This window comes from Sorex araneus, chromosome 1 (assembly GCF_027595985.1).
Source record: "Sorex araneus isolate mSorAra2 chromosome 1, mSorAra2.pri, whole genome shotgun sequence".
In the NCBI taxonomy this organism is placed as follows: Eukaryota; Metazoa; Chordata; class Mammalia; order Eulipotyphla; family Soricidae; genus Sorex; species Sorex araneus.
The window spans coordinates 172828674-172852811 of NC_073302.1; the positions used below are offsets into that span (position 1 = coordinate 172828674).

General features: G+C 49.5%; 1 protein-coding gene across 6 annotated transcripts in view; it reads left to right on the forward strand.

The window, feature by feature from the left end:
* Positions 1–23474, forward strand: part of CAST (calpastatin) — a 107904-nt gene extending 84430 nt beyond the window's left edge. For 4 of the 6 annotated variants that reach the window (XM_055134841.1, XM_055134854.1, XM_055134869.1 and 1 more), the window contains 13 exons: positions 529–624; positions 2881–2982; positions 3480–3563; positions 3768–3818; positions 3967–4038; positions 8017–8115; positions 9608–9715; positions 11515–11607; positions 12573–12617; positions 13566–13661; positions 14962–15033; positions 20200–20265; positions 21563–23474. In XM_055134841.1, the coding sequence (XP_054990816.1) occupies positions 529–624; positions 2881–2982; positions 3480–3563; positions 3768–3818; positions 3967–4038; positions 8017–8115; positions 9608–9715; positions 11515–11607; positions 12573–12617; positions 13566–13661; positions 14962–15033; positions 20200–20250 (969 nt within the window). In that variant the 3' untranslated portion in view covers positions 20251–20265; positions 21563–23474. The remainder of the gene's footprint in view (positions 1–528; positions 625–2880; positions 2983–3479; positions 3564–3767; positions 3819–3966; positions 4039–8016; positions 8116–9607; positions 9716–11514; positions 11608–12572; positions 12618–13565; positions 13662–14961; positions 15034–20199; positions 20266–21562) is intronic. The other 2 variants (XM_055134848.1, XM_055134864.1) reach the window with 2 other exon arrangements.
* The last annotated feature ends 664 nt before the right edge of the window (positions 23475–24138 follow it).

Consider the following 24138-nt stretch of genomic DNA (forward strand, 5'->3'; position numbering starts at 1 on the left):
CACCCCCCCTCCCCCGCCATAGCCTTGCACCCCAGACCCGAGCACTGGTCCATCAGGATGGCACTTCTTGACTAAGCATCTCTGCAGGGCCAGGGGCGGGGCTGGGGGTGATACTTGATGAAAAGCAAAGATGCTTTTACGTAAAATAGATTTTGTAATGGCCCATGGCAGTCATTCAACAACAAATTAGTAACCGAAATAGTAATGGCTCCTGAAATTGGAGTGCAGTATGTTCTCAGGCAGAGTGTTGCATAGTTTGATGGAGTTAAAAACCCCATGTCAGCTCTGGAGATGCGGGCATTGTCATTTTGCAGATGTAGGAACAGGGACTCAGACACAGATAAGTAACATCCGCAAGGTCAGGAGTCCGGCCAGAGGCCGTCAGTGATGGGAGCTGAGGTTTCAGCATCCTCAGGCATCCGGAGAGCCCTGTTCACAGCTTCCACGGAGCGGAGGCTCATGTTGGCCCGCGGGTGCTACCAGCCAGCTTGTTTCTGATATTTTTCATCGTGTCTGGTTTTCCTGCAGGAACCTCAGGCCAGCGCCCCCACACCGGTGGTGGAGACGGTGCCACGGGCCTCTCTCTGCAGTATCCAGGCAGCCCCGGCCAAGCCAGCGCCCACGGTGAGTGATCCCTGTGCTGCTCCTCCCTCCCGGGACTCTCGGTGGTGGTTCTTGGGCTTTGCTGGAACCCTCTCCCTGACTGCTGCGAGGCTCTCTTCCTCTGAGGCAGTCTCTAGTTCCCGAGTGACTGTGGGTCCTCGCGCCTGTCCCTGCCGCCCCTCTCAGACCTCAGCCTGGTGGACGTGCCTTTGGCTGACCCTCTGCCAGGTCACCCTTGCCTCCCCACTGTCGCACTCTCGTGGGAAGGACAGTCTGGGCTCTGTGAGTGTTGTTTCCATCAGCTTCCAGGGTCCTTGAGAGCAGAGGCCAGCGCTGAGCCGTCGCTGCAGGCTTGGCCACTCGGCATCAGACCAGCCAGCTTGTTTGGGAAGCTCTGCAGGAGCTTCTTGTGAACTTTTCTCTCCAATGTTGGTTCCAGGGCCAGAGAGACAGTACAGCGGGGAGGGCACTTGCCTTGCACATGGCGGACCCGGGTTCGATCCCCAGCATCCCCTGTGGTTCCCCAGGCCCTCCTGGAGTTATCCCCTAAGTTCAGAGCCAGGAATGGCCTCTCCCAGAAAAGAGATGTTAGCTGGTCTGGTCACATCTGTTCTGGAGGAGGGAAACGACTCTGAGTTATCCCTGGCCAGTCCACGTAAATCTCATAGCAGAAATGGACACTTCGCTTCTGGCCGGGCTGGGGAGCTGTTGGGGGAACAGGTCACAGTGAACGGGGCCTGCAGGGACGAGAGCGGGCCGCAGAGGCCCCTGGTGGACTCTTACCCTAAGAAAAGGACCTTGAAGCAGCGGCATCAGGGGGTTCCGAGTCCCTGGAAGTGGGTGCTGCCCCTCAGGCAGTCTTGGTAGTGCCCAGAGAAGGGACCTCGGGGTCGGGGCACTCTCAGACTATCACTCAATCTCTGTAGGCGCCACAGCTGGGCAGCAGGCCGGGGCCAGAGGAGGGACCATGTGCAACGCTGTTGCACATGGCATTCTGGAGGAGCCTTGGCCGGGGGCTCAAGGCGGGGAGTTCTCTGGCCTCCGTGTTAGCTCATGGCCACACGCAGGCAGCTGGAGGCTGTGGCCAGCCCTCGGCCTGCATCCAGCTGGGGACACCCTGTCCAGTTGGGGCTGGACTCCAGAGAGGATCAGCTGGGGTCATGGGGTGGGAGGGATGCAGTGGCAGAGCCTGAACTCGGGGTCCTGGCACCAGCCAGGCAGGTGCCCCCAGCTCAACCCTGGCCCTAAGAGTTGACGTGGTTTTAACTGAGAGTCTCTGGTTTCCTGCTGCCCTGTGATTGGCTGTTTCATGCACACACCGCCCCCACTCACACCCAGCCATGTCCTCACAGCTGTGTCAGGGTCACCCCTTCTTATCCCTACTGTGCTAAGCTCAGTTCTCTGGACTCACTCTCAGGCTCACTTGCCTTTGGCAATTTGTTGTTCCCTTGCTGTGTTTCTAGGTTTTTTGTTTGTAGGGCCACACCTGGAGAAGTTCAGGGCTTATTCCTGGCCCTGCACTCAGAAATCACTCCTGGCAGTGCTCAGGGACTCACATGGGGTGGCGGGGATCGAGCCCTGGTTGACTGCATGCAAGGCAAGCGCCCTCTCCTCTGCATGCTCTCTCTAGCCCCATGTTATGTTTACATCCCACTATAAAAGATCGTCTGTCTGTCCCTCTCGTAACCAGCGTTGCACAGCACAATAGCTCTCCATTTTCATCTGTGTAGCAGCAAATTGCATCATTTCATCTTTCCTTCTAACCAAGTAATTTTCCATCATATATCTATACCACAGATTCTTTATCTAGCTGTCCATTCTAAACTTGATTCTAGTTGCTAACCCATTATCAAAAGATGCACGGAGGCCAGAGAGGTAATACAGGACGTGGGACACTTACTGTCTTAAACATGGTCAACTCCAGGGCAGGGACCAACCCCAACACCACATATGGTCTCGCAAGCACAGAGCCAGGAGTCAGCCCTAAGCACTGAGCCAGGTGTGGCCCCTCTTCCCTGCACCCACCAAAAGAAGGATGACATGTGGACCAGAGAGGCAGCTCTGAGGACTGAAGCTTGGGCCTCACTTGGGTGAAGCAGGAGCACTGCGCGGACCCCAAACACTGCTGAGTGTGCCTCTGGCGGCCCCTCAAACAGTAAAGAGAGGAAAAGATGCCTCCAGCCTCTCGTGCTGCAGCCTCTTGTGCTGCTGGCGTAAAGGCTGCGCCCCGGCACTGCCCGTCCCTGTCTCCAGAGGGTGCCACTGCTGTGTTTTCAGAGGGCCAGGATGTCCGACGAGGCTGTGGATGCCCTGGCGGGGAGCCTGGGCGAGAGGGAGGCGGACCCCGAAGAGAGCCAGCCCGCCGAGGACCGCGTCAAGGTAAGGGCGGCTCAGAGCCTCCCGGGGCCCCTGGCCTGGCCTGCGCCCTGCAGAGATCTCATGAGAACACCCCCAGCCTGGGGCCCCCACTTTCTCTCCAGTGTGTCCCGTTTGTCCCTGGCATGGAGAGGGGGTGTCTGAGCATGACTGTGGCTGGAGAACAGGACGCACGTTGAGCTCTCTGTGCTGGCCTTGCTCCAGCTCCCTGGATGCCCTTCACCACCGCTGACGCAGGGAGGTGGTTACAGCTCAGCCCCTGCAGCTGCCTCCACAGGCCCTCGGGGCTCCACCGCAGGAGGGGGCAGGGAGGGAGCTCGGCTGGCATTTGCCTTGCACAGCCGGGTTCCACCCCTAGCACCCCAGCAGTCTCCTGAGTCTCCACAAGAATAAGCCCTGAGCACCATGGGGGGGAGCCCCCTCAAAAACTATCCTCCTGGGCCCCCGGCCTCAGCTCGTGGGGAATCCTGGGCAGCCGACATGCTCCAATTCTCCCGCAGGAGAAAGCCAAGGAGGAGGATCGCGAAAAGCTTGGTGAAAAAGAAGAGACCATCCCTCCGGATTACAGACTCGAAGAGGTCACGGTAAGCTCGCCTTTTCCTGTCTGTTTTTCATATTAAATTCCCTGAAAGGAGGGTCACGGTGACAGACTGCAGCCGGGCGTGTCGGTGTGCGGGCGGCTCGGGTTCAGTCCCCAGCACCGCAAAGACAGATGAGCAGAACCCGTTGTGGCCCACCCCACCATGCTGACCTGGGCCTGAACTCTCTGTTTCCTTCCCCCTGCACAGGACGAGACTGGAAAACCTGCCCAGCGCTCTGAGTCTCGAGACCCGCTCCCCGTAAGTCCCCCCTGGTGTCTGCTCTCCTGGTCCCCTGGGAGCCGGGAAGGGCCTGGTACTGCCTGGGTGGCCTCTGGGGGGCATGTGCCGGCAGCCCACGCGTGCCCAGAGAGGAGCGGCCTGTGCTCACCTGTCCCACTTCTTGCAGCCTGTGAGTGAAGATTTCCTCCTGGATGCCCTGTCTAAGGACTTTGACGGCTCCGCCACCAGTGCGCCTCTCGTAAGTCGGGGACTTGTGATATCGACTCCTTACCTGGGGTGGCGAAAAGAAGTGGGTCCTTGTGACTTGGTTCTGACATTGAGCCCCGGAGATGGTCACCAAGGCAGGGATCCTCGCCCCAACCTGGCTTCTAGAGAAGCTGCTGGTCTCTGGCTATAGTGCAGGGGATGTGGCCTCGAGCCAAGCTGCTGTACCGTGAGTGGGCATCTGCCAGGGATCCCGGGAAAGAGAAGGGCACCCTGATCCCAAATCACTCTTTTATTTGTTTTTAGTTGGGGGGGGCCACACCCAGCAGTGCGTAGGGCTTACTCTTAGTCTGCACTCAGGAATTATTCCTGGTAGGCTCCAGGAACCACATGTGGTGCTGGGGATAGAACCCGGGTTGGCTACATGCAAAGCAAATGCCCTACCTACTGTACTATCCCTCTAACCCCCTTCCGGATCATTTCTAAGACAACTTGGTCTGCTCTAGTTCTCTGATTGGTCATTTTCCAAATTCCCTTCCAATAATATAATATATAGATAGATACCCAGACACAGCCATGCTCAAGGCTACTCTCCATGTTCAGACAAGCCTCACACATGAAGGAACTGGCAGAGGAACCCTGGTGTGCGGGACCCGGGGCCAAGATCTCCAAGGCTGCTCAGATCGGGACTGGGCCTCTTCCACCCAGATTCCCCATTTACCAGTAGCTGGGCGGTCACACCCAGAGACTGCCTTCAGTGCCATGTAATCCCATCAATGGCCAACATCCAGAGACTATAAAACCAAGCTCCCAGAAGCTATCCAACATCTGATAGCCTAATCTTCCCTCTTGGAGAACCTGGCAAGCTACCGAGAGTTTACTGTCCGCATGGGAGAGCCTGGTAAGCTCCCCGTGGCATATTCATATGCCAAATACAGTAGCAATAATGGGTCTCATTCCCCTGACCCTGAAGAGCCTCTAATGCGGTACCGTTGAGAAGGACAAGTAAAGAGAGGCTGCTAAAATTTCAGGGCTAGTATGATGAAAACCTTACTGGGCCCGCTAGAACAAATCATTAAGCAATAGGATGACAGGATATATACATACCTCTCAGAGATCCTAGCAAGCTACCAAGAGTATCCTGCCCTCGCAGGCAGAGCCTGGCAAGCTATCCATGCCGTATTTGACATGCCAAAAACAGTAATAATAGGTCTCATTCTCCTGACCCTGAAAGAGCCTCCAATCGTTGGGAAAGATGAGTAAGGAGAGGCTGCTAAAATCTCAGGGCTGAGAGGAATAGAGACATTACTGATGCCTGCTTACCTGCTTGAGTAAATCGATGAACAATGGTATGACAGTGATACAGTGATAGATAGATACAATACATAACATACATGATGCCTGTATAAGTATATATGATTGATGTTATATGTTATATATATTGGAAGAATGAATCTCTCACAGAATTGTGTTATTAGCAAGTTTGGGACGTGTCGGTAATGTACCATGTTTCCCTGACACTGGACGTTCTGGACTTTTAAGGCAAACATCAGTTGTAAGTCAGAGTTTTTAGACTTAGCTGCTATGAAACCATTTTTTTAGGCTCCACTTTATCTGTGTACAGAAATTATTCACTAATGTTCAGCAATTAAGCATCCCATAATCAGAAAATAATGCTACAGAGTATTATATAAAATATGAAGAGCCAGTTAATTGTGTTCATATTAAAGGTGCATCTCAAATTTTACACTCATAATTTAAATTAAAGCCTCCAAGAATACATATGCCTTCAATATGTTAAAAGTGTTTTGTTTCAAGAATCAAATATTCAGCTATCAAGTTTGTAGGTAGTGGCATTTCTCATCTAAATGAAGTATGAAAAGTTTATTTTATTCTTATTTCTGCTTAATGGTGTATGAAAGAATAACACAACAAAGAAATGACAATCTAATCGTAAAGAATACATCTTGTAAAGAATATATTTGCAGACCATATTACTTTTGTTAACTACCTTATTAACAGACTAGAAAGTTGAATTCTCTAATGTGATATGTCAGACATTTGGAAGGAAAACTGATAGGAGAAACAAACAAGAAAACAACATGAAGAAATTAGAAGATAAACACTGGAGGCAGTTTTATTAGCTCTCTTAGAAGAATGATGCCAATTCTCTTGATTAACCTAGTTTATTAAAATAGAAGTATTTTATATGACTCAATAAAAATATTCTAAAATACATTTGGAAAGATGCTTGGAAGTATGAAAAATACTGATAAACTTTTCTAAGTAAAATTGCCTATGGTATTGTGGGGAAAGAAACCCTACTGAACACCAAGATTTATCATTATGATTAAAAAGATAGGGTTTCAGAAAGGAAAATGATCATACTGGAGAAAAATGAAGAAATGAACATGAATGACAAATGAGGTCCAGTTTCAAAAAGAGAAAGATCATTAGTGGGGCCGAAGCAATGGTACAGGTGGACCCAGGTTCAATCCCTGGCATCCTGTATTACCCCCAAAGCCCTGAGGACTGCCAGATGTGGCCCAAAAACTAGAAGGAAGAGAGGGAGGGAGGGAGGGAGGGAGGGAGGAAAGATGGATTTATAATAAGATATTATTTAACATTAATAAAAAGAATAAAACTGAAACCCTGTGCCATTACAAGTGCCATGAGATCATTTTACTCCTGATATATGATCATAATTGAAAATTGGGAGGGACTAGAGCAATATTTCAGTGGGCAGTGTGTTTGCCTTGTACACAGCCAACCCGGGTTCCATCCTCGGCATCCCATGTGGTCCCCTGAGCACCGCCAGGAGTAGTTTCTAAGTGCAGAGTCAGAAGTAACCCCTAAGCACCTCTGGATGTGAACCAAAAGAGAAAAGAGAAAGAAAGAAAATGTGGAATCCCATCAGAGGAGTGCATGCCTGGTGTGGGAACAGGCTGCCCTCAGACTGTGTCTGTGCAGCCAGCATCCAGACCACCTGTCAGGGCAGGTCTGTAGGCCCTTCATTCCCCTCTCCTTGCTGCCCCCCCCGCCCCCGCAGTGATCAGGTCAGACCCACAGGATGGTCCTCAGCAGGCTCCCACTTATGGGTGTGGTGCTGGCACGTTATTGTGGTGCTCACACACATTCTGGTGGCAGTGCTCACAGGGGCTGTGCCTTTGGCTGTGGTACTCCCGCATGCTCAGGTGCAGTGCTCACACACCGGTCCCGGTGCTCATTCACTCCTGGGAGTGGTGGTGCCTGGAGGTAAGACGCTCTGTTGCTGCTGGGACAGCTGTCAGTGCCAGGGAGCAAGCACATGGCCTTGTACTTTGTCACGGAGCCATCCCCAAATTCCTCGTGTCTGCTGCTGGTGAGAAGATAGCCATCACCATAAAATAAAAATTGACCAAACTTGTGCAGAATAACTAGTTACATCAAAGAGAACTATAAAACAGCCTAAATGCACTGTAGTGAATAAAGCATGAAACTGTCATCAGATTATTGAACACTTAGAATAATAAGTATGTATTAGAACTAGGAAGCCACATAGGATCCTGTGGGTAAGAGGCCAGAGCAATAGCATAGGGATAACTAACTTGCCTTGTAAAAACTAATCCAGGGTTTGATTGCTTGCGCCACTGAGCACTGCCTGGAATGCCCTGAGCACCACTGGGTGTGTCGCCCCCCCCCCAAAGAACCCCAAAATTCTATGGAGTTGAAAATAGAGTACAGTGCTTTGAAGATTTTATAACTATGCATCCTCTGGATCAAGAGAAATATAATCAGAAGAAAGATTTAGAGTGGGGGCTGGAGAGATGGTACGAAGAGGCAGGGCTGTATGCAGCCAGCCTGAATCCCATCCCCAGCATTCTGTATGAGCCCCTGAGCACCGCCTGTGGTGGCGCCAAAACCAGCATCAACAAAAATGTTGATTAAGAGCTTTCTTAAGTAATGGTAGCATGGGTATAACTTTACATAGAGTATGCTATTGATAAAAATATTCCTTTTTTTTTAACCAAAGAAATTGGATGAAGGAAAACTTTCTGCTGTTGTCTCCGAAGTGGTTTCCCAGAGCTCTGCTTCCACCACGCAGGCTGCAGGCCCGCCCCCAGATGCTCCGGTAAGCAGCCACGAGGAAATAGAGCTCCTGCTTCCAGCAAGTGGAAATTGAGTTGTTTGGAAGATCGGGCACCTCTTTCAGAAGAGATTTGGGTCGGTGGTTTGGGGCTTGATGGAGGATAGCTGAAACAGCACAATGGCCGAGTAACAGGAAGCCTTTGTGTGCGCTCATGTGTTAGTCGCATGTCCCTCGTGTCTGTCACTGTTGGCTCTGCAAAGTCCCTTCGCTCTCCAGATGATTGTCGTCTCCCTCCTAAGACCTCCCGACACATGCAGTAGACCGTGCCCATGACTTATGCTCATTTTACTAAGTGACTGTGTCCAGGGCTGCACTCCCCTGCCCCACATGCCATGCCACGGGAGTGCCCGTTTGCAATCCCCCAAATCTGTCACTTGCATTTGGGCAATAGAAGATCTGAGCATCAATATTGCTCTAATGAGGTGCTTGTTCTGAGGCAAGACCCAGAGACCCACGCGTTTACAAACTTCCTTGATGAAATTTCTGCCTAGTAGCAAATTGGACCTTACCAAGGAGATCACACACCGCACATTGAGGTGTCGAGACCGCCCTGGGCCAGAGCCCAGCCTCCTGCCACAGAGCGAGCATGTGCTGAGGCAGTGTCAGCTCTGCTTCCTGTTCATGTGATGTGGCGTCAGAGCTGACTCCAGGCCGTGAATCCCCACCCTGTTGGGTTAGCCCCAAGAGCATCTGAAAGGAGCCAGAGGCACAGATGACAAAGCCCAGCTCCGACTCCCCCATGAGCAGGCTGAGCTCTGACGAAGCACTGAAGTCTGCGAGATGTGGTGTGCGTGTGTGCATGCTGCAGCCCTGGAGCAGCAAGAGACTGATCTGGCCCGCCTGCCCATGGCCTTCGCTTCTGAAATTAGGCTCAAGACAGGCTGTCCACATTGAGGCTATTAGTAAACACCTCATGCAGAAGTGTGTTTCAGAATCGCATATTCCCTGTCACTTTTCCCATCAGCCTAGTTTTCATATTTTATTTGAAGACGTCATTGCGACTAGCCAGGAAGCTTTCTCTCCACAGACTCTCTCAGGAGTCAGAGTAAACTAAGTGACCAGAATTTGTGTGCATTTTCTTTATTGGGGGTGTTCATCCGGATGCATAGACACACATAGGAAGGTGCTTTCAGATAAGCTTCCTGAGAAATGGGGTCAGGAACCTCATCATTTCTGTGTTCTTAGAGTAGGGAGACAGTGCAGGGCAGGGCCAGAGGCGTGTGTGTGTGTGTGTGTGTGTGTGTGTGTGTGCGCGCGCGCGTGCATGTATGTTTGGTTGTGTGTGTGTGCATGTGTGCACGCGCACACGAGTAGTAATGGAGGGAGGGGTATCCAGGCCTGCCACCCACCAGCCCGTCTTCCCAGGCCAGGTCCCAGGAGCTTATGGAGGTCTCTGTGGCAGTGACGGGGCCACACTCCAGCAGCAGGTGGCTTCGTGCAGCCAGCCAGAACCTAATTTTGATTTCATTTTTAGCAGCAGGACAACAAAGCACTTGACGATGCCCTGGATCAACTTTCTGACAGTCTAGGGAAAAGGCAGCCGGATCCAGATGACGACAAGCCAATGGAGGATAAAGTCAAGGTACAAGAGGGAAAAAAATCACAGGCAACAATTTCTAGTGCATTGCGTATGTTCTATGTAGCCCAGCATGCACCCCCTGCACCACAGGAGCCTGTGGCTGACTGCGGTTTTTCAGGAGTCAGGAAACAGCCGGAGAATTAACGTGTGCTGCCCCTGGGTGCCCAGCTTGCGGTCAGGGTGCAGGTGTGGGGTCAGGCCTGCTGTATTCATCTCCTCCCACAGTAACTGCCGGTGCAACGCCCAGTGTGTGACACGCACACATATGCTGTTTGCGGCAGCTGCGTGCTGTACTCATTGTAGCGGGTCACTCAGCTGAGGGATGTCCAGTAGCTTCTCTGCTATCCTGACTCAGTGCGCATGCCAAGGCCTGCATGCTCCAGGAGTTCAGACCACGCTCAAGTGTGTCTTCAAGATGCATGCCAGGACTCTCCATATTCTGTACCCCGTGGACACTTGCTTATTTGTTTATACCGAGGCACTGCATATTATTTTTGGGGACCCTCAAATAGAGGTACCAGGAACATCTCCTGGTGATCCTTCACCAACTAGACCGTTGGTTCAATGCAAGGACTAAGAATGCGGTGCTGGTCGGGCCCTGTGGTACCGGGGATGGCATGGAGGACTCCAGCCATGCTCAGGGCCTCAAGGCCACACCTGATGATGCTCAGAGGACCATAAGGTGCTGGGGATCAAACCAGGGTCGGCCACATACCGGGCAAGTACCTTAACCCCTGTACTATCTCTCCAGCCCGGCACATTAGTAATGAAGTGTCAACCTAGGAAGCAACTAGGTTCAAACTGTTATGTTGAAGTTTGACAGAATTCCTAATTATTTCATCATCGTCTTAGAAATATTTATTTTGGGGCCAAAGAGATAGTATAGCAGGTGAAGTCCTTGCCTTGTACACAGTCAAGCCAAATTCAGTCCCCAGGAATCACATGTGGTCCTGTCAGGAGTAAACCTGAGCACTGCCAGGTGTGACCCCGGCCCCCCAAATAGATCTGAAGTATATCTATATTTGGAAATAGGGATTATTAGTGAAACAAAACCTGTTGGGGGCAGTCGTGGCCTCAGGCTATGTTGGGGGGTGCCTGAACATAGCCTTGGAGAAAGCAGACCTGAGGGTTGGGCAAGCACTCAGGAGCTCCTGAGCAATGCCATGTGCCCGCACACCCCAGCCCCCTGCACACACACAGAGGCCCTGCACAGCGACACATCCTCGGACCCTCCCATTGGATTACCAGCCCCCAGAGTACCTCTCAAGTCAAAGGCAGGTTCCAAGCGGGCTTTACTGCATAGGTTGGTCAATGCGGGAGCCTCTAGACAGATCCACACCGTGGTCCCTGGCACAGAGGGCAGTGGCCACACCTCACAGTGAGCCATCCCTCTCAGGTGCCAGTACCCCCCTCTTTCCGTGTCAAGGCCAGCACCTCAGTGCTGCTTGGGAAATTCAGCTCCTGCAGAAATGGCTTCTTTAGGGAGGTTCTTTCTCGCCAGTAGAATATCACAGGCATCCCTTACCTGGTCCTTTGGCCCAAGAAATAAAAACAAGGCCTTCATATGGTCTCAGAAGAGTGTAGTCGGTGCCATATTTCAGAGGAATTCTACAAGGCAGTGGTCTTCAAGCTCAGGTCCACACACTGGTGCCACCCCACGGACATCTGGTCTACCACATTGGTCACAAGGACCGCCAGGTCTGCTGTGCAGGATGGGGTGGTAAGTCAGGTGCAGAAAGGTTGAAGAGTGCTACCCTCGGTGAGGGGAGTGACGCTGGCTCCTGTCTTTTTGACTGTTTTAGGAAAAAGCCAAAGCTGAACATAGAGACAAACTGGGAGAAAGAGATGACACCATCCCCCCGGAGTACAGGCACCTCTTAGACAACGATGATAAGGTAAGGGAAGGTGCGTGTCTCTGACGCTGCTGCAGAGCCTTCCAGAGCCCAGGCGCTGACCGGCCAGAGAGGCCCTCGGGCAGTAAAATTACAAACACCACGGGACTGATCACTCTCAGTGTGCCCTGAGGAGCAGGTCTGCAGTTAAGTGTGCCAGAAGGTGTGTTCGCTCTGCTGGGCTGGTGACCTCTCCGTAGGTGAATTAGTGTCCAGCCGCCCCTCCCTGAACCCGGGGACCCCGTCCCCTGCCTCCATCCGGTAGTGGACAGTAATCCCAAAGCAGGCACCCAGAGGAATTCTCTGCAGAGCAGACACTGGCAGGAAAGTCCCCATTTCAGGAGAGCACAAAGGAGCCAGGACTGAGACCGTCAGCAGGGCAGTGAATATGGTGTCTCTGAAGACTCAGGGTTCCCCTTCCTCCCTCTCCCCTGCATGCACCCCATCAGCACAGCTGAGAGTAGAGACATGGAGAATACCACAGCCCCAGACCCTGTCCTGCCTCAGGACACCCATCTCGGTGCTCAGACATGAAAGCAGGTTTCTTCAGTCTCTCTCCAACTTCGTCCCTGAGATGGCGAGTGGCCTCTCCAGGGCTATCTATAAACAAAAACATGCCGTAGCCCTGGTGATACCATTAGTGACCACGTGCTAGAGAGGCCTGTTACTTTCTGCCCAGTATTCTTTAGAGTTACAACGCACTAGTGGCAGAAAGCTCCTAAACTGTCTCACCACCTGGACCAGACCCTTTGATACATTTTTCTCAAGGCTTTTGATGTAATTTTGTGCATTGTTAAACAAAATAGGCAGAAAAATAGTGGGAACCCAGGCATAAGTCATTGGCAATCTCTACCCCATCTCGTCCAAGAGGGGCAATTGGGTAGTTGGTTGTACATACCCACTATACCCAGGGATTTCCCCAGAGATACGCACTTCACAAGTCGTCTGCCTTCTGCCTTGCTTTTCAGAGCAAGCCAGCGAAGCCCTCTCCAAAGAAGTCCCCGGCATCCAAGGTAAACTCTGGAATCCCATGTCTGTGTAATAACGCTCTCGCTCTAAGCATGCTCCAGGTGAAAAGTGTGGGCTCACAGTTCTGCTTCCTATCGTGTGTGCCTGGCCCTGTGCCCTGCTGGTCGCTCAGTGCGTGTGCCGGAACGACCTCCATCTCCTTCAGTCCTCACCGAGCCCCCCCGACCCCCATGCAGATTCTGCAGCCCCGAGGATGTGAGCAGCTTGTGTAGGGTAGAAGGAATGGCGCTCTCGGCATCACCCCTGTCTCCTTCACAGTGCCCTTAGTTTGTTGGGAAGAGAATGTCGTGAGGGTTGGGGGGAGGGCGTTGTTTTTCTTTGGTTTGGTTCATTCAGGATTTGGGTGCTACTTAGTGGTCACTCCTGGCTCAGTGCTCAAGTGTTTCTCCTGATCTGCTTGGGAGCCATATGTGGTGCCAGGAATCAACTCCAGGTCACTGTGCAAGGCACACGCTGTTCCCACAGTACTATGTCTCTGGCCTGGAGTTTTGTTTTTGTGTGGGTTGTCACCTGCAATGCTCAGGGGCTACTCCTGGCTCTGTGCTGGGGTGGGGGTGGGAGCACTCCTGACAGTGCTTAGGAAACTGGGGATCAAACTGGAATCAGCCCCATCCAAGGCAAGTACCTGAAGCCCTGCCACTATCCCTCTGGCTCAAGGGCCTGTCTTGGGGTTTTCTTTTTCTTAGTTTGCTTTTGGGGCCATACCCACGATGCTCAGGGCTGACTCCTGGCTCTGTATTCAGGACTCAATCCCAGAGGTGCTTGGGGGACCGTATGGGGTGTCGGAGATCCAACCCGGGTCGGCTGCCTGCAAGGGAAGCGCCCTCCCCGCTGTACTGTGCCTCCATCCCGTTTCCTTAAACATTTCCTTGTAAGCGATACGTCAAATATGTCCCCTTGTGATATTGATGGTTTTTTATTCAATATCTCAGAAACCGACCAATGATCAAGATGCCATCGACGCCCTCTCAGGGGACTTCGACAACTGCCCCACCACTGCCCAGACCTCCGAGAACACAGCAGCTAAGGTATCTGAGCTTTCCCACGTGGCCTTCTGTGAGCACACGGCACACGCATGCGCACACACACATGCACACACACATTTCAGGTCAGAAAGGAAATTGGTGCTGCCATAGAGAAGTTGCAGACAGAGGAAAGAAAAGAATCTTCTAATTCTGCATCCTTAACCTCTGCTCCGTATGTGTCCTGTGTCAGACCCCGCATGAGTGCATCCATGTCGTTGCGCAATCACCGTGGCCTGGGGCGTAGGCTGCCCCGTGCACGGGGCAGCCAAGGCAGTGCTGGGCTCCTTTAGGCCGAGAGCAGCAGGGCTGGGCCAGACCCTCCCTGCCTGGCAGGAGACCAGCGTTTATGTCACAGTTCCCCAGGTCGTAGCTGGTGTCCTGTGCCCAACCTTCCCTCTCTCCCACCGCTGCCGCCATGCTGGACTCTGTCCAGCAGGGTGACCGTTAAACAGGGCGCTGACCCACAAACCGCTGCCTCCCTGAAGTCAGTAGGAGAGAGGCGAGGCCGGCTCCAGGTCTTTCCAGAGGAATTAATGCTCCAGACCCATTTGCTGTTGGGCTTGGGGATATTTTGTGGTGGTGGTGGTGGTGTTTGTTTTGTTTGAGCACCTGGCAATACTCAAGACTTTCTCCTGGCTCTGTGCTCAGGGAGCACTCCTGGTGGTGGACCTTATGGGATGCCGGGAATCAAACCCGGGTCAGCCACATACTAGGCAAACGCCTGCACTCTGTACTGTCTCTCCGGCCCCTGCTGTTGTTTCGCTCATGTCTTCTGGGCGGGCACGTGTCTATCCGTGTGCCGTGCTCAGCTGCCTTCCTCTCTGTGACACTGAGACCAGGACCTGGTGTTCTCATGGTGCCTGAGTGGTCAGGGCCCTGCAAAGCAGGCAAGTCTGGCGCCGGGCACCCCCAGTGTGGCCCTGCACACCCCACGCCTTGGAACTGGAGAAGCCTGAGCTCACGCTGTGTTGAGGGGAGGGGCTCCCACTCCCCCGAGTCCTGCTTGGGAGGCCCCCGCACCCCTGACAGCGCCATCCCTGGTCGAAATGAGCTGCTCTGATGAGCTCTCTAAGGGTCTGAGAGGCAAAGCATCCGTCTGAGCTGGGTTTTCCTCCTCCTTTCATCCTTTCTGCCTCCCACCTGCAGCGCTTCTGTGTCTGGGCTCCATTGTTACTGCACAGCGGGACCCCAGTGGCGCTTTATTGAATTAGACTGAAGAATAGTCTGCACTGACTGATGGCACCCAGTAGTTAATTAGCTGGACTAATGAGAGCAATATCCCCGTGACATGTCTTTGCTTTAGGACAAAGACAAGAAGCCTGCCTCCCACTCCAAAGCCTCCAAGCATGGGGGTAAAGCGAAGAGTTCTGCCAAGGTAAGCGGAGCAGTACGCACAGACTGCCAATTACACGGAGCTTCTTTACTGTCCTCTGTCGCTTCGGAGAAGCTCCTCTGAGACCTTTATCTATCCTCTGGGGCACGTCTTGCTGTGGAAATGGAAGCTTTAAGCACTTTAAGTTCATCTTAAATGAACCTTCTTAACAGTCCGCTGTTCCTATACTCCCTGTTCTGGTGGATTAAAAACCCCGCCCAGAGTCCCCTCTGCTCTGGAGAAGGCCACAGCGTGTACGAACACACTCCGGGTTCAGGCCCTGCTGCCAGCTGCCCCCTCCACCTGCGCGAGACAAAGGAAATCACCACAGTGAAAAGAAGATGAAACAAACAAGCACCACCCGTGGCGAAAATGCTTGACAACAGATACTTGTCTGATTCAGCATTCACATCCAGAACACAGGAAGAGTTCCTCCAGCTCATTACCAGCACAGGGCGAGACAGCCTGCTTCCAGGGTGCAATGGAGCCTCCTTTTCCCAAGGGGAAGGGGTCCCAGCCAGGGGAGGCCCGTGGAGAGAGACTGAGCAGCATAAGGGTTAGAGAAATACAGTATGAATGGGGACCACAGGAGACCTCACCGCATCCGCGTTAGGGTCTCTGCGTTGCTAGGACAGGAAGGACAGCCAGCCAGCACCTGCTGGAGTGAACCCCTGTCGCAACAGGACATCACTTTGCGGGCACGGGCAGCTGAGCTGCTGGTCTTGCAGCAGGGTGAGTGGTCCCTCCGATCTGTATTTCTGAAGGTGGGTGCAGACGCCCCAGGATGACACGCATGGCAGCTGGACCCAGAGCATGTTGCCAGCGTGTTCTGCAGTGGGCAGTGCCGGGTGATGCAGGACCCAGGCATGTCAACAGCAGCCCAGGGCAGAAGCAGGGCCACTTCTGCTTGCCCCTGGGTGGTGTCTGTTCACAGAGGGCACGGGAGGCCCCAGAATTGGAGCTGTCTGGTTTGGCCCAGTGAAGGAGAGGCAGAGATCCCGCAGGCCCCGCAGGGAGGAAAGCCACACTGCCCACCTAGACTTGGTGCTGGGCACTGCTGCATCCTGCCCAGGTGTGCTGGGAACAGCAAGAGGAAATTCACTGCCCTAGTGTGTAGGGCCCAAGGTTGTATGCAGGGTCTGACCTGGACTGCAGGCCAGAAGGGACAGCAACATGACTATCCCCTTGGATCCCAACCCCCAGCCCAGTCAGCTGGATTGCCAACATACACATACACAGATGCACACCACACACACACACACACACACACACACACACACACACACACACACACACACACACACACACACACACACACTCTTTCCCTACAGGCAAAACTAACGCCTTAGCACCACCTGCTGGCAAAAGAAAAGGCAACACAATTTAGTTAAAAATGCCCAGGACAAAATCTGTGCAATGAAAAAATTACAGCAAAATGGAACCGCTACTATAGAATGATATATTTCCATAAATGGGAATCAGACTTTGGGAATATAGTGAACAGATACTTTGAAATTACTATTGTGGACCAGAACAATAAATAATACAGTGGGCAGGGCACTTGCCTTGCCTTGCCTTGCCTTGCACATAACTGACCAGGCTTGTTTTTGTCTTTAACGTTTTTTATTGAATCACTGTGAGATAGACCCTTACAAAGCTATTCATGATTGGATTTCAGTCATACAGTGTTCCAACACCCATCCCTCCACCAGTGTATATTTCCCAGCACTAGTGTCCCCAAGTTCCCTCCCATCATCCCCCACCCTACCCCATGCCTACCTCTATGGCAGGTGCTTTTCCACAGCACCACCAAAAAGAGCTCCCCATGCAGAGCCTGCCAGCAATGATCCCTGAGTGCAGAGCCCAGAGTAAGCCCTGAGCAACACAGGTGTGGCCCCCAAACAAAACAAGAACAAAAAAGGGCTATAAGAAACCAGTGTCAATGTTTATACACCTTAAAAACAGAATGATATTGAATAAACGGACTAATTCTTTCAAAGCCTAAAGCAGGAAGATACAATTTAAACAGCTCAATTTTGAGTGAATAAATTGAAATGATAATCAAATATCCCCCCCAAAAAATACCCTAGGACTCCTAGATGAGTTTCTCTAGACTAGTGAGAACCTATCAGCCATTCTCAAACTCTTCAGACATTGAAAAGGGATGGAATACTTCCAAACACATTTTATGAGACCAACACTGACCTGACTTCATAACAATAGGATATCATAGAAAAGAAATACCACAAGCCAGTTATCTTGGATGAATACAAATGTAAAACTTCCCAACAATATCACAGCAAATTGAATTCAGCAACACACTGAAAGAGATTATTTGATAAACAAGAGCAAAGACTAACAAATGGGATTACATCAAACTAAAAAATTTCTTCATAATAAAAGACCCCAAACAAAAACTGAAATGGCAACTTATTAACTTGGAAAATAGATTTGTAACTAACTCATACATCTGACAAGATTAGTATCCTATATGTATATGCATATATATATGCACACATTTACACACACACACACACACACACACACACACATATATATATAAACTCAATGACAAAACACCAAGTTTCAAAAAGAGCAGAAGATCTGAATGGGCAGTTGATTATTGTAATTGTTCTTAATTAGACACCATGATTTGCAAAGCTGATGGTAACAGTCTCAGGCATTCAGTGTTCCAGCTCTGAACGCACCACCAGTGCCAGCGTCCCTCCAGCAATGACAAAGTTTCTCTCCCTCTTTCAACTCCAAGAATAGTCACTTTTCTAAAGAAGACATACAAATGACTGACAAGCAAGTGAAAAAAAAATGCTCATTGCTTATTAAAGAATTGAAGAGTAAAATCACAGTGAGATATCACTTCATTCCTAGGAAAATATCGCATATCATAAAGACGAGAATTGTTTGTGGCCCCCCTCATACACCTGGGGAAAATACAAAGTGTGTCAACTCAATGAAAATTAGGGAGATCCCTCATAAAGTCAAAAACCTTATCATATGGCCCAGCATATGCTATCTGTTGGACATTCTGGATATCTGCTGGAGCACCATAAGCACTCTTCATTGGAATGGTTAAATGCATACCTATGTTCATTGCAGCATTATGCACAATAACCAAGAGATGGAAGCAACTTAAGTGCCCACCGACATGATTAGATAATGGGGTGGTATGTGCACGTGTGTACACCTGTGTTTCTATCTACTGCTGCTCTGCTGTTGAAAATGAAGAGGATGAAATCTTGTTATTTGCAACATCATGGATAGATGAAGTGACTACCTTGAAGTGACTTGACTAAGTGAAATAAGTCTAATCTCTTGCACATCTGTGTGCAATAAAAAGAAACAAAGGAAATGAACAATAGAAATATCAGATGGCATTGGTCTAGGAAAGCCAAACTCTGGGTCTCAGAGAGGGAGAAGTAGGCAGTGTGGGGTCGGAACAGTTGGACGTTGGTGGAAGGTAACGAGCATTTGTGACCAACTCAGTGTGGACTCTGACATTTGAAGAAATGTGAAGCTGTACACCTAAGACTTGTGTCGCACTGTGAACAATGCCGCCTCTGTTGTACAAACTGTAGGTAAGGGTGTGAAGAAAAGAGAATATTTGTGTTCTCTTGGTAGCACTGTGGCACTGTCATCCCGTTGTTAATCGATTTGCTCGAGCTGGCACCATAACGTCTCCATTGTGAGACTTGTTGTTACTGTTTTTGGCATATCGAACATACCCCGGGTAACTTGCCAGGCTCTGCTGTGCAGGCGGGATACTCTCGATAGCTTGCCACGCTCCCCAAGAGGGATGGAGAAATCAAACCCGGGTCGACCGCATGCAAGGCAAATGCCCTACCCGCTGTTCTCTTGGTAGAAATGTAAATTGGTTCAGCTACTAGAGAAAGAAGTAGCAGGTTTCTCAAAAATAAATAGATAAAATTAGAACTGTCATAAGATCTGGTGATTTCACTTTTTTGGGTGTTTATTGAAAGAAAACAAAAATTTGAGAAAACATATGCACATTGTGGCATTTTTATAAAAACCAAGATAAAGAACAACTTAAGTGTCCATTGGCAAATGAACAGATAGGAAGAAATGCTATATATGTATACACAATGGAATATCATTCTACCATGAAATGGAAGTTTCGCCATTTACAACAACCTTCGTGAGGGCATTGTACCAAGTAAGACAAGTCAGAAGGAAATAGAATGTGATCACCCTTCCACGTGGAATCTGAAATGAAAATGTGAGCTACTTGGTTGATGGTTGCAAGAGGTAGGGGCTGGGGCGAGGGGGGAGCATGTGTAGTGAGGGAATGAGGGGTACGGAAAGTCAGAAGGATAAACTTCCCCTTGTAAAGCCGGCCTGAGTGAGTCTCTAAGAGTACATCTGAAACGCTAACAACTAAACTCACCACAAAAATCATTTTACAGTGAATGCAGCCAAATAACTGAGGTATACCTGCACCTAGTCATGCCAATAGCACCACCTCCAAAATCCATAAAAGATGCAGGAGACTGGATCGATAAATGAGTTGCTTGTGCCATTATAGCACAACTAGATTATATGTTTAATTTTGGCTCTGCAGAGTGCATGACAAGCTCCAGAGTGAGTGAAAAAAAAAAACTCGGAAGCATGTCTGCTGAGTTAACAGGCTAGCTGGACCATGGCCTCCGTGTGCTGGAGAGGAACAGCTGAGTGTGGACGGACAGACAGTGCCATGCCAGAAACTAAGCATGTTCCACCTTCAATTACCTTTCACATTTTTTTCTTGAAATTCGGGGTAAAATATTTATAGTCAACTAAGATTATTCCAGGTGATTATCTGAAGAGGAAGAACTCGGTATTCTACCTGAATTTAAAAAGGCATCTAGGCAGGGGACCAGGTATTTTCCGAGACTCGCTATCCACCCTGGGATTCTGAGAAATCCATTTCCTCCTGAGTTTCTTCTGACTGATCAGTTTTTGTTGTCGCTGTGGGGGCCACGCCCAGCAGTGCTCCAAGCTTGCTTCTGGCTCTGTGCTCAGAGGTTAATCCCAGTAGGCTCCGGGGGACAACTGGGATCAGCCTGCTCCATCATCTCTGCCATCCCGGGCGGATCAGTTTCTTGGCTTGGCACAGGTGACCAAAGGCTTCCTGACGGTTATGCTTCTCTGTTTTAGACCAAGGAAGAGACGCCCAAGCCAAAAGCTGATGACAAAAATACAAGTTAAAGTCGACACTGTTTGGTAAGTTGAGGGCTTATTTCCCGTTGCTTCATGAGTACTTGGTCCTCCTTTAGACTAGTGGCGTGAAGTACATGTGGCCCATGTAGAGAGCCAGTCCCTGAATTCTCACTGGCATGTGTAGAAGCTGCCGCTACAGAATTAGGAGTCCTTGCATGGGTCAGGGCCAGCTCATTCAAGAAAGTGACCATCAGGCCTGAGCGCTCCTGACGCTGACACCAAGTGCTCTCCGTGCAGCTCTCTGCTGGCCAGCAAAGTTGGTGTGTTATCCCTGAGTGGAAGCTCCTTAAGACATTGGTGGTGTCCATGCTAACAAGTCATGAGGAAGCTGGGGGGCGGGGGGGCTTGGGGAAGCCGTAGGGCATGGCAGAAATCATCATTTATGGAAACAGGAGCAAAGGAAAAGACCAGCTTGTTTTGTCTTATTTTGGGAATGTAAAATACAGGGTTTTTTCCCCCATGCCACTAAATTAACCATTCCTAGGGAAACTTTCCTAGCTCCAACGCCCAAGTCAAGGAAACAAACCACCTACTGACACAGAGTTTTTTAGCATTCCTACCCCCACCTCCCCCCCCCCACTTAGCCTTCATTTTTAAAATTTTTTATTTATTTTTGCTTTTTGGGTCACATCCAGCAGTGCTCAGGGGTTACTCCTGGCTCTGCACTGAGAAATTACCCCTGGTGGTGCTCAGGGGACCATATGGGAAGCTGGAAATAGAACCCGGGTCACCGCATGCAAGGCAAATGCCCTACCCACTGTGTTATTGCTCCAGCCCCTTGGCCTTCATTTCAAGTAGCACTTAAAACCTCCAATAACTTGGATCCAAAGCCATTGTATGTACACAGCCTGCAGGATGGACTTGGGAAACAGTTTGGTGGGTGGTACCCCTCAGGCAGCCCTGGGCACACTCCCAGGGATCAGCACCACCATCTGTGGGTTTCTTAGTGGGCACAGACGTGTGCTAATGGAGAGCTCTGAAAGGAAAGTGGCACAAGGCCAAGCTTCGAGAGAAGGAGAAAGTCACACGGGCCCCTCTGTAATGACAGATCATATTTAGGAAGGGCGGGAGCTCCATCACTTTTCTCATGATTTCTGTGAGTAATCTGCCCTCTGGCAGGGCCAGGGTTGGAACCCGGGCCTCAGACATGTCTGCCTGACGCCAGACCCCAGGCTCTTAGCAACCCACCCTTTACTTGTAGGAAATGCCTTGTTGTCTCTTTATAAAAAACTTTTGCTGAAATGTTGCGCAGGACACCTATAGTGAGATTGCATACCAAATGATTCGCTGTGTTGTTTAGAATTTTTCAGGGACTCTGCACATAAAATCTTCAGCTGGTGGATGGTGACTTAAAGAACAAAAGACTTTGACAACAACTTTTTCCGGGGCGGCTTTGAGACAGTGGTATTTGTTGAGACTTTTGGCATTGTAAACATTGATATTTCTTTTTTCCTGACAAGGAAAAAAAAAAGTGTCTGGTTCACCTGTGTTACACTGAGTATTGATAAACTGAATTTTTAAAAATTGCCTTCAGTTAGAAAGAATTTTATATTTTTAAGAGATGTATTTGCTATAGTTTCTTAAGGCAACTCCAAAAACCAAAACTAAAATCTTTGCAAACTTTTGCACATTCTCCACACAGTGCCTGTCAATCTCCCATGGGTTTTCGGTTTCTCTTCCCTGTGCTCGGCATTCCCAGGGCAGTGCTTCAGATGTTGCTCAGTGTTCTGAATTCTCGTCACCCCTTTCCTCTTGTGCTTTTGAACTGTATATAATATTTTCTCTGGGTGAATGTTTATAAGTCAAGCAAAACATTGTATATCGGGCACATATCTCCTCTCGGGCTGCTAATAATAAACATATCTACCCCCTGGGCACGCCAGCAAGCTCGCCCTCTCCCGCTTGCCGTCTTCTTTCTTAGAGGTTGGGACTCTCCTGCACTTTAGAGACAGCACAGAACGTCCGGAGACTTGAGTCAAGTCAGGAGAAGAGCAAAATGCAGAAGACAGTCACTGCAGAGAAGGTTCCAGAAAGAAGCTAAAACATATCTAATTCTCAGAATATTAAGATGCTTGAACTCCCTTGGTCTGCCCAGCTATTGGGTTGGACTTTCTGTTGTCTAGACATAAAACCTGCGACACATTTCTTGGTTTACAGACATTGTCACGTGAGTCTTCGCACTGCAGGGCACCTGTCTGCCTTTACAGGAAGTAGCTTTGCCAAATATGAAAACAAGTTTACGCTTTGACAAATCGACCTGTATCAGAAATGTAGAACCTGCTTTTCCCTCACACCGCAATTTAAAGCCTAGACTTTTATCCTATATCTTTTGACTAGTTTCTCAGAAGTTTATTCTCAAGAAGTTCCCTTGCAGCGCCAGGCTGGAAGAAGGCTTCAGGGGGCAGAGACTTGGGGTGGGGGAACCCCGCTCTTGATCCCGGGCAACTCTGGGAACACCCCTGGGAGCAGCCCCTGAGCTGAGGGTGGCCCCCAAATAGACATAACGAAAGTCATGGACATACCTTCGAGGTTACTTAACAAACTTAACCGGCTTTGAATCTCTTGCCCATCAGAGGTGTAGGCGCACTGTTACTGTTAATCTGTTAACTCTCAGTGTTAGTGTGACTAGACCTTCTCAAGGCGTTAAGATGCTTTACCTTTTCCTTCTGGGTGGCATAAAGTTGTTTGGTGAATGTAATTGAACTCTTTGACACTGTGGGGTGGGTTTGCAGGGATATTGTGGCAGTATTGATGGTTTGCTTACCTAGATCATGGTATTTTTAAATGACAATACTAAAATTGAGAAACACAAGGCATACCTATGAAAGTACAAAATTTGTACTTTGACACTTATTTAAGGTACTTTGACATTTATATAAGGTACTTTGTAAATGCCTTATTAGAAATGTCACTAAGACATATCTTAAGTGTTTTGCCCATAATGAGAGATGGTGTGAGTAAGCTACAAGACCTGAATAAGTCATTTTTTTACCCATGTAGTTAGAAATAAATGATTGCAAATAAATGCTTAGAGGGAACTAATTTTCTGTTACCGAAAGGTTTCTGTACATTGTGTGGCAATGCTGTGTCTTCTGAGAAAACAGGCTTCTCTAACGTAAAAGAAGATGGGTTCCTCAGGTGATCCAAACTATGAATATCTCCATGTTTTATTAATCAAGATATAAAATACAATTAAATAAAAATATTTTACATTGAAAAACTTGGCCTTGTATGTTTTTTATCTGGAAAATATTTCTACCTGAAGGTAGAAATATATTACTGATTTCTTTTTACTAATGTATTATAAATATATTAGTGATTAGCTATTTCTCAAACCATCAAACCCAGCAATCAACGTATATGCATAGGGAATCATAAAGTTTTATATTCAGATAAGTGAGCTTTTTCTACAGTATATTAGAACACCTATGACAATTTTTTAATTATCAATATATTCCTTTTTTGTTTTTATTTGAGGGCCACACCTGGCAGTGTACAGGGCTTGCTTCTGGCTCAGCATTCAGGGATCACTCCCGGAGGCTCAGAAGACCATATGGGGGTCGAACCCTGGTCGGCCACATGCAAGGCAAATGCCTTACCCACTATACTCTCTCTGAACCCCTCAATATATTCTTTTATCTTCAGAAATCTCTATTATTGAAAAACATTCACAAAAGAATTCAGAAACATTTTCCTCAGGAAACTTTTTTTTTAAGATTAGATTTTATCTTATTTTGATTTAGGGGCCACACCTGCCTGGGCTTGCTCAGGCTTGCTGCTGACTCTGAATTTGGGGTGCTCAGGGGACCATATGGGGTGCCAGGGATTGAACCCCAGTTGTTTGAGTGTAAGGCAAGTACCCTAACTATCGCTCCA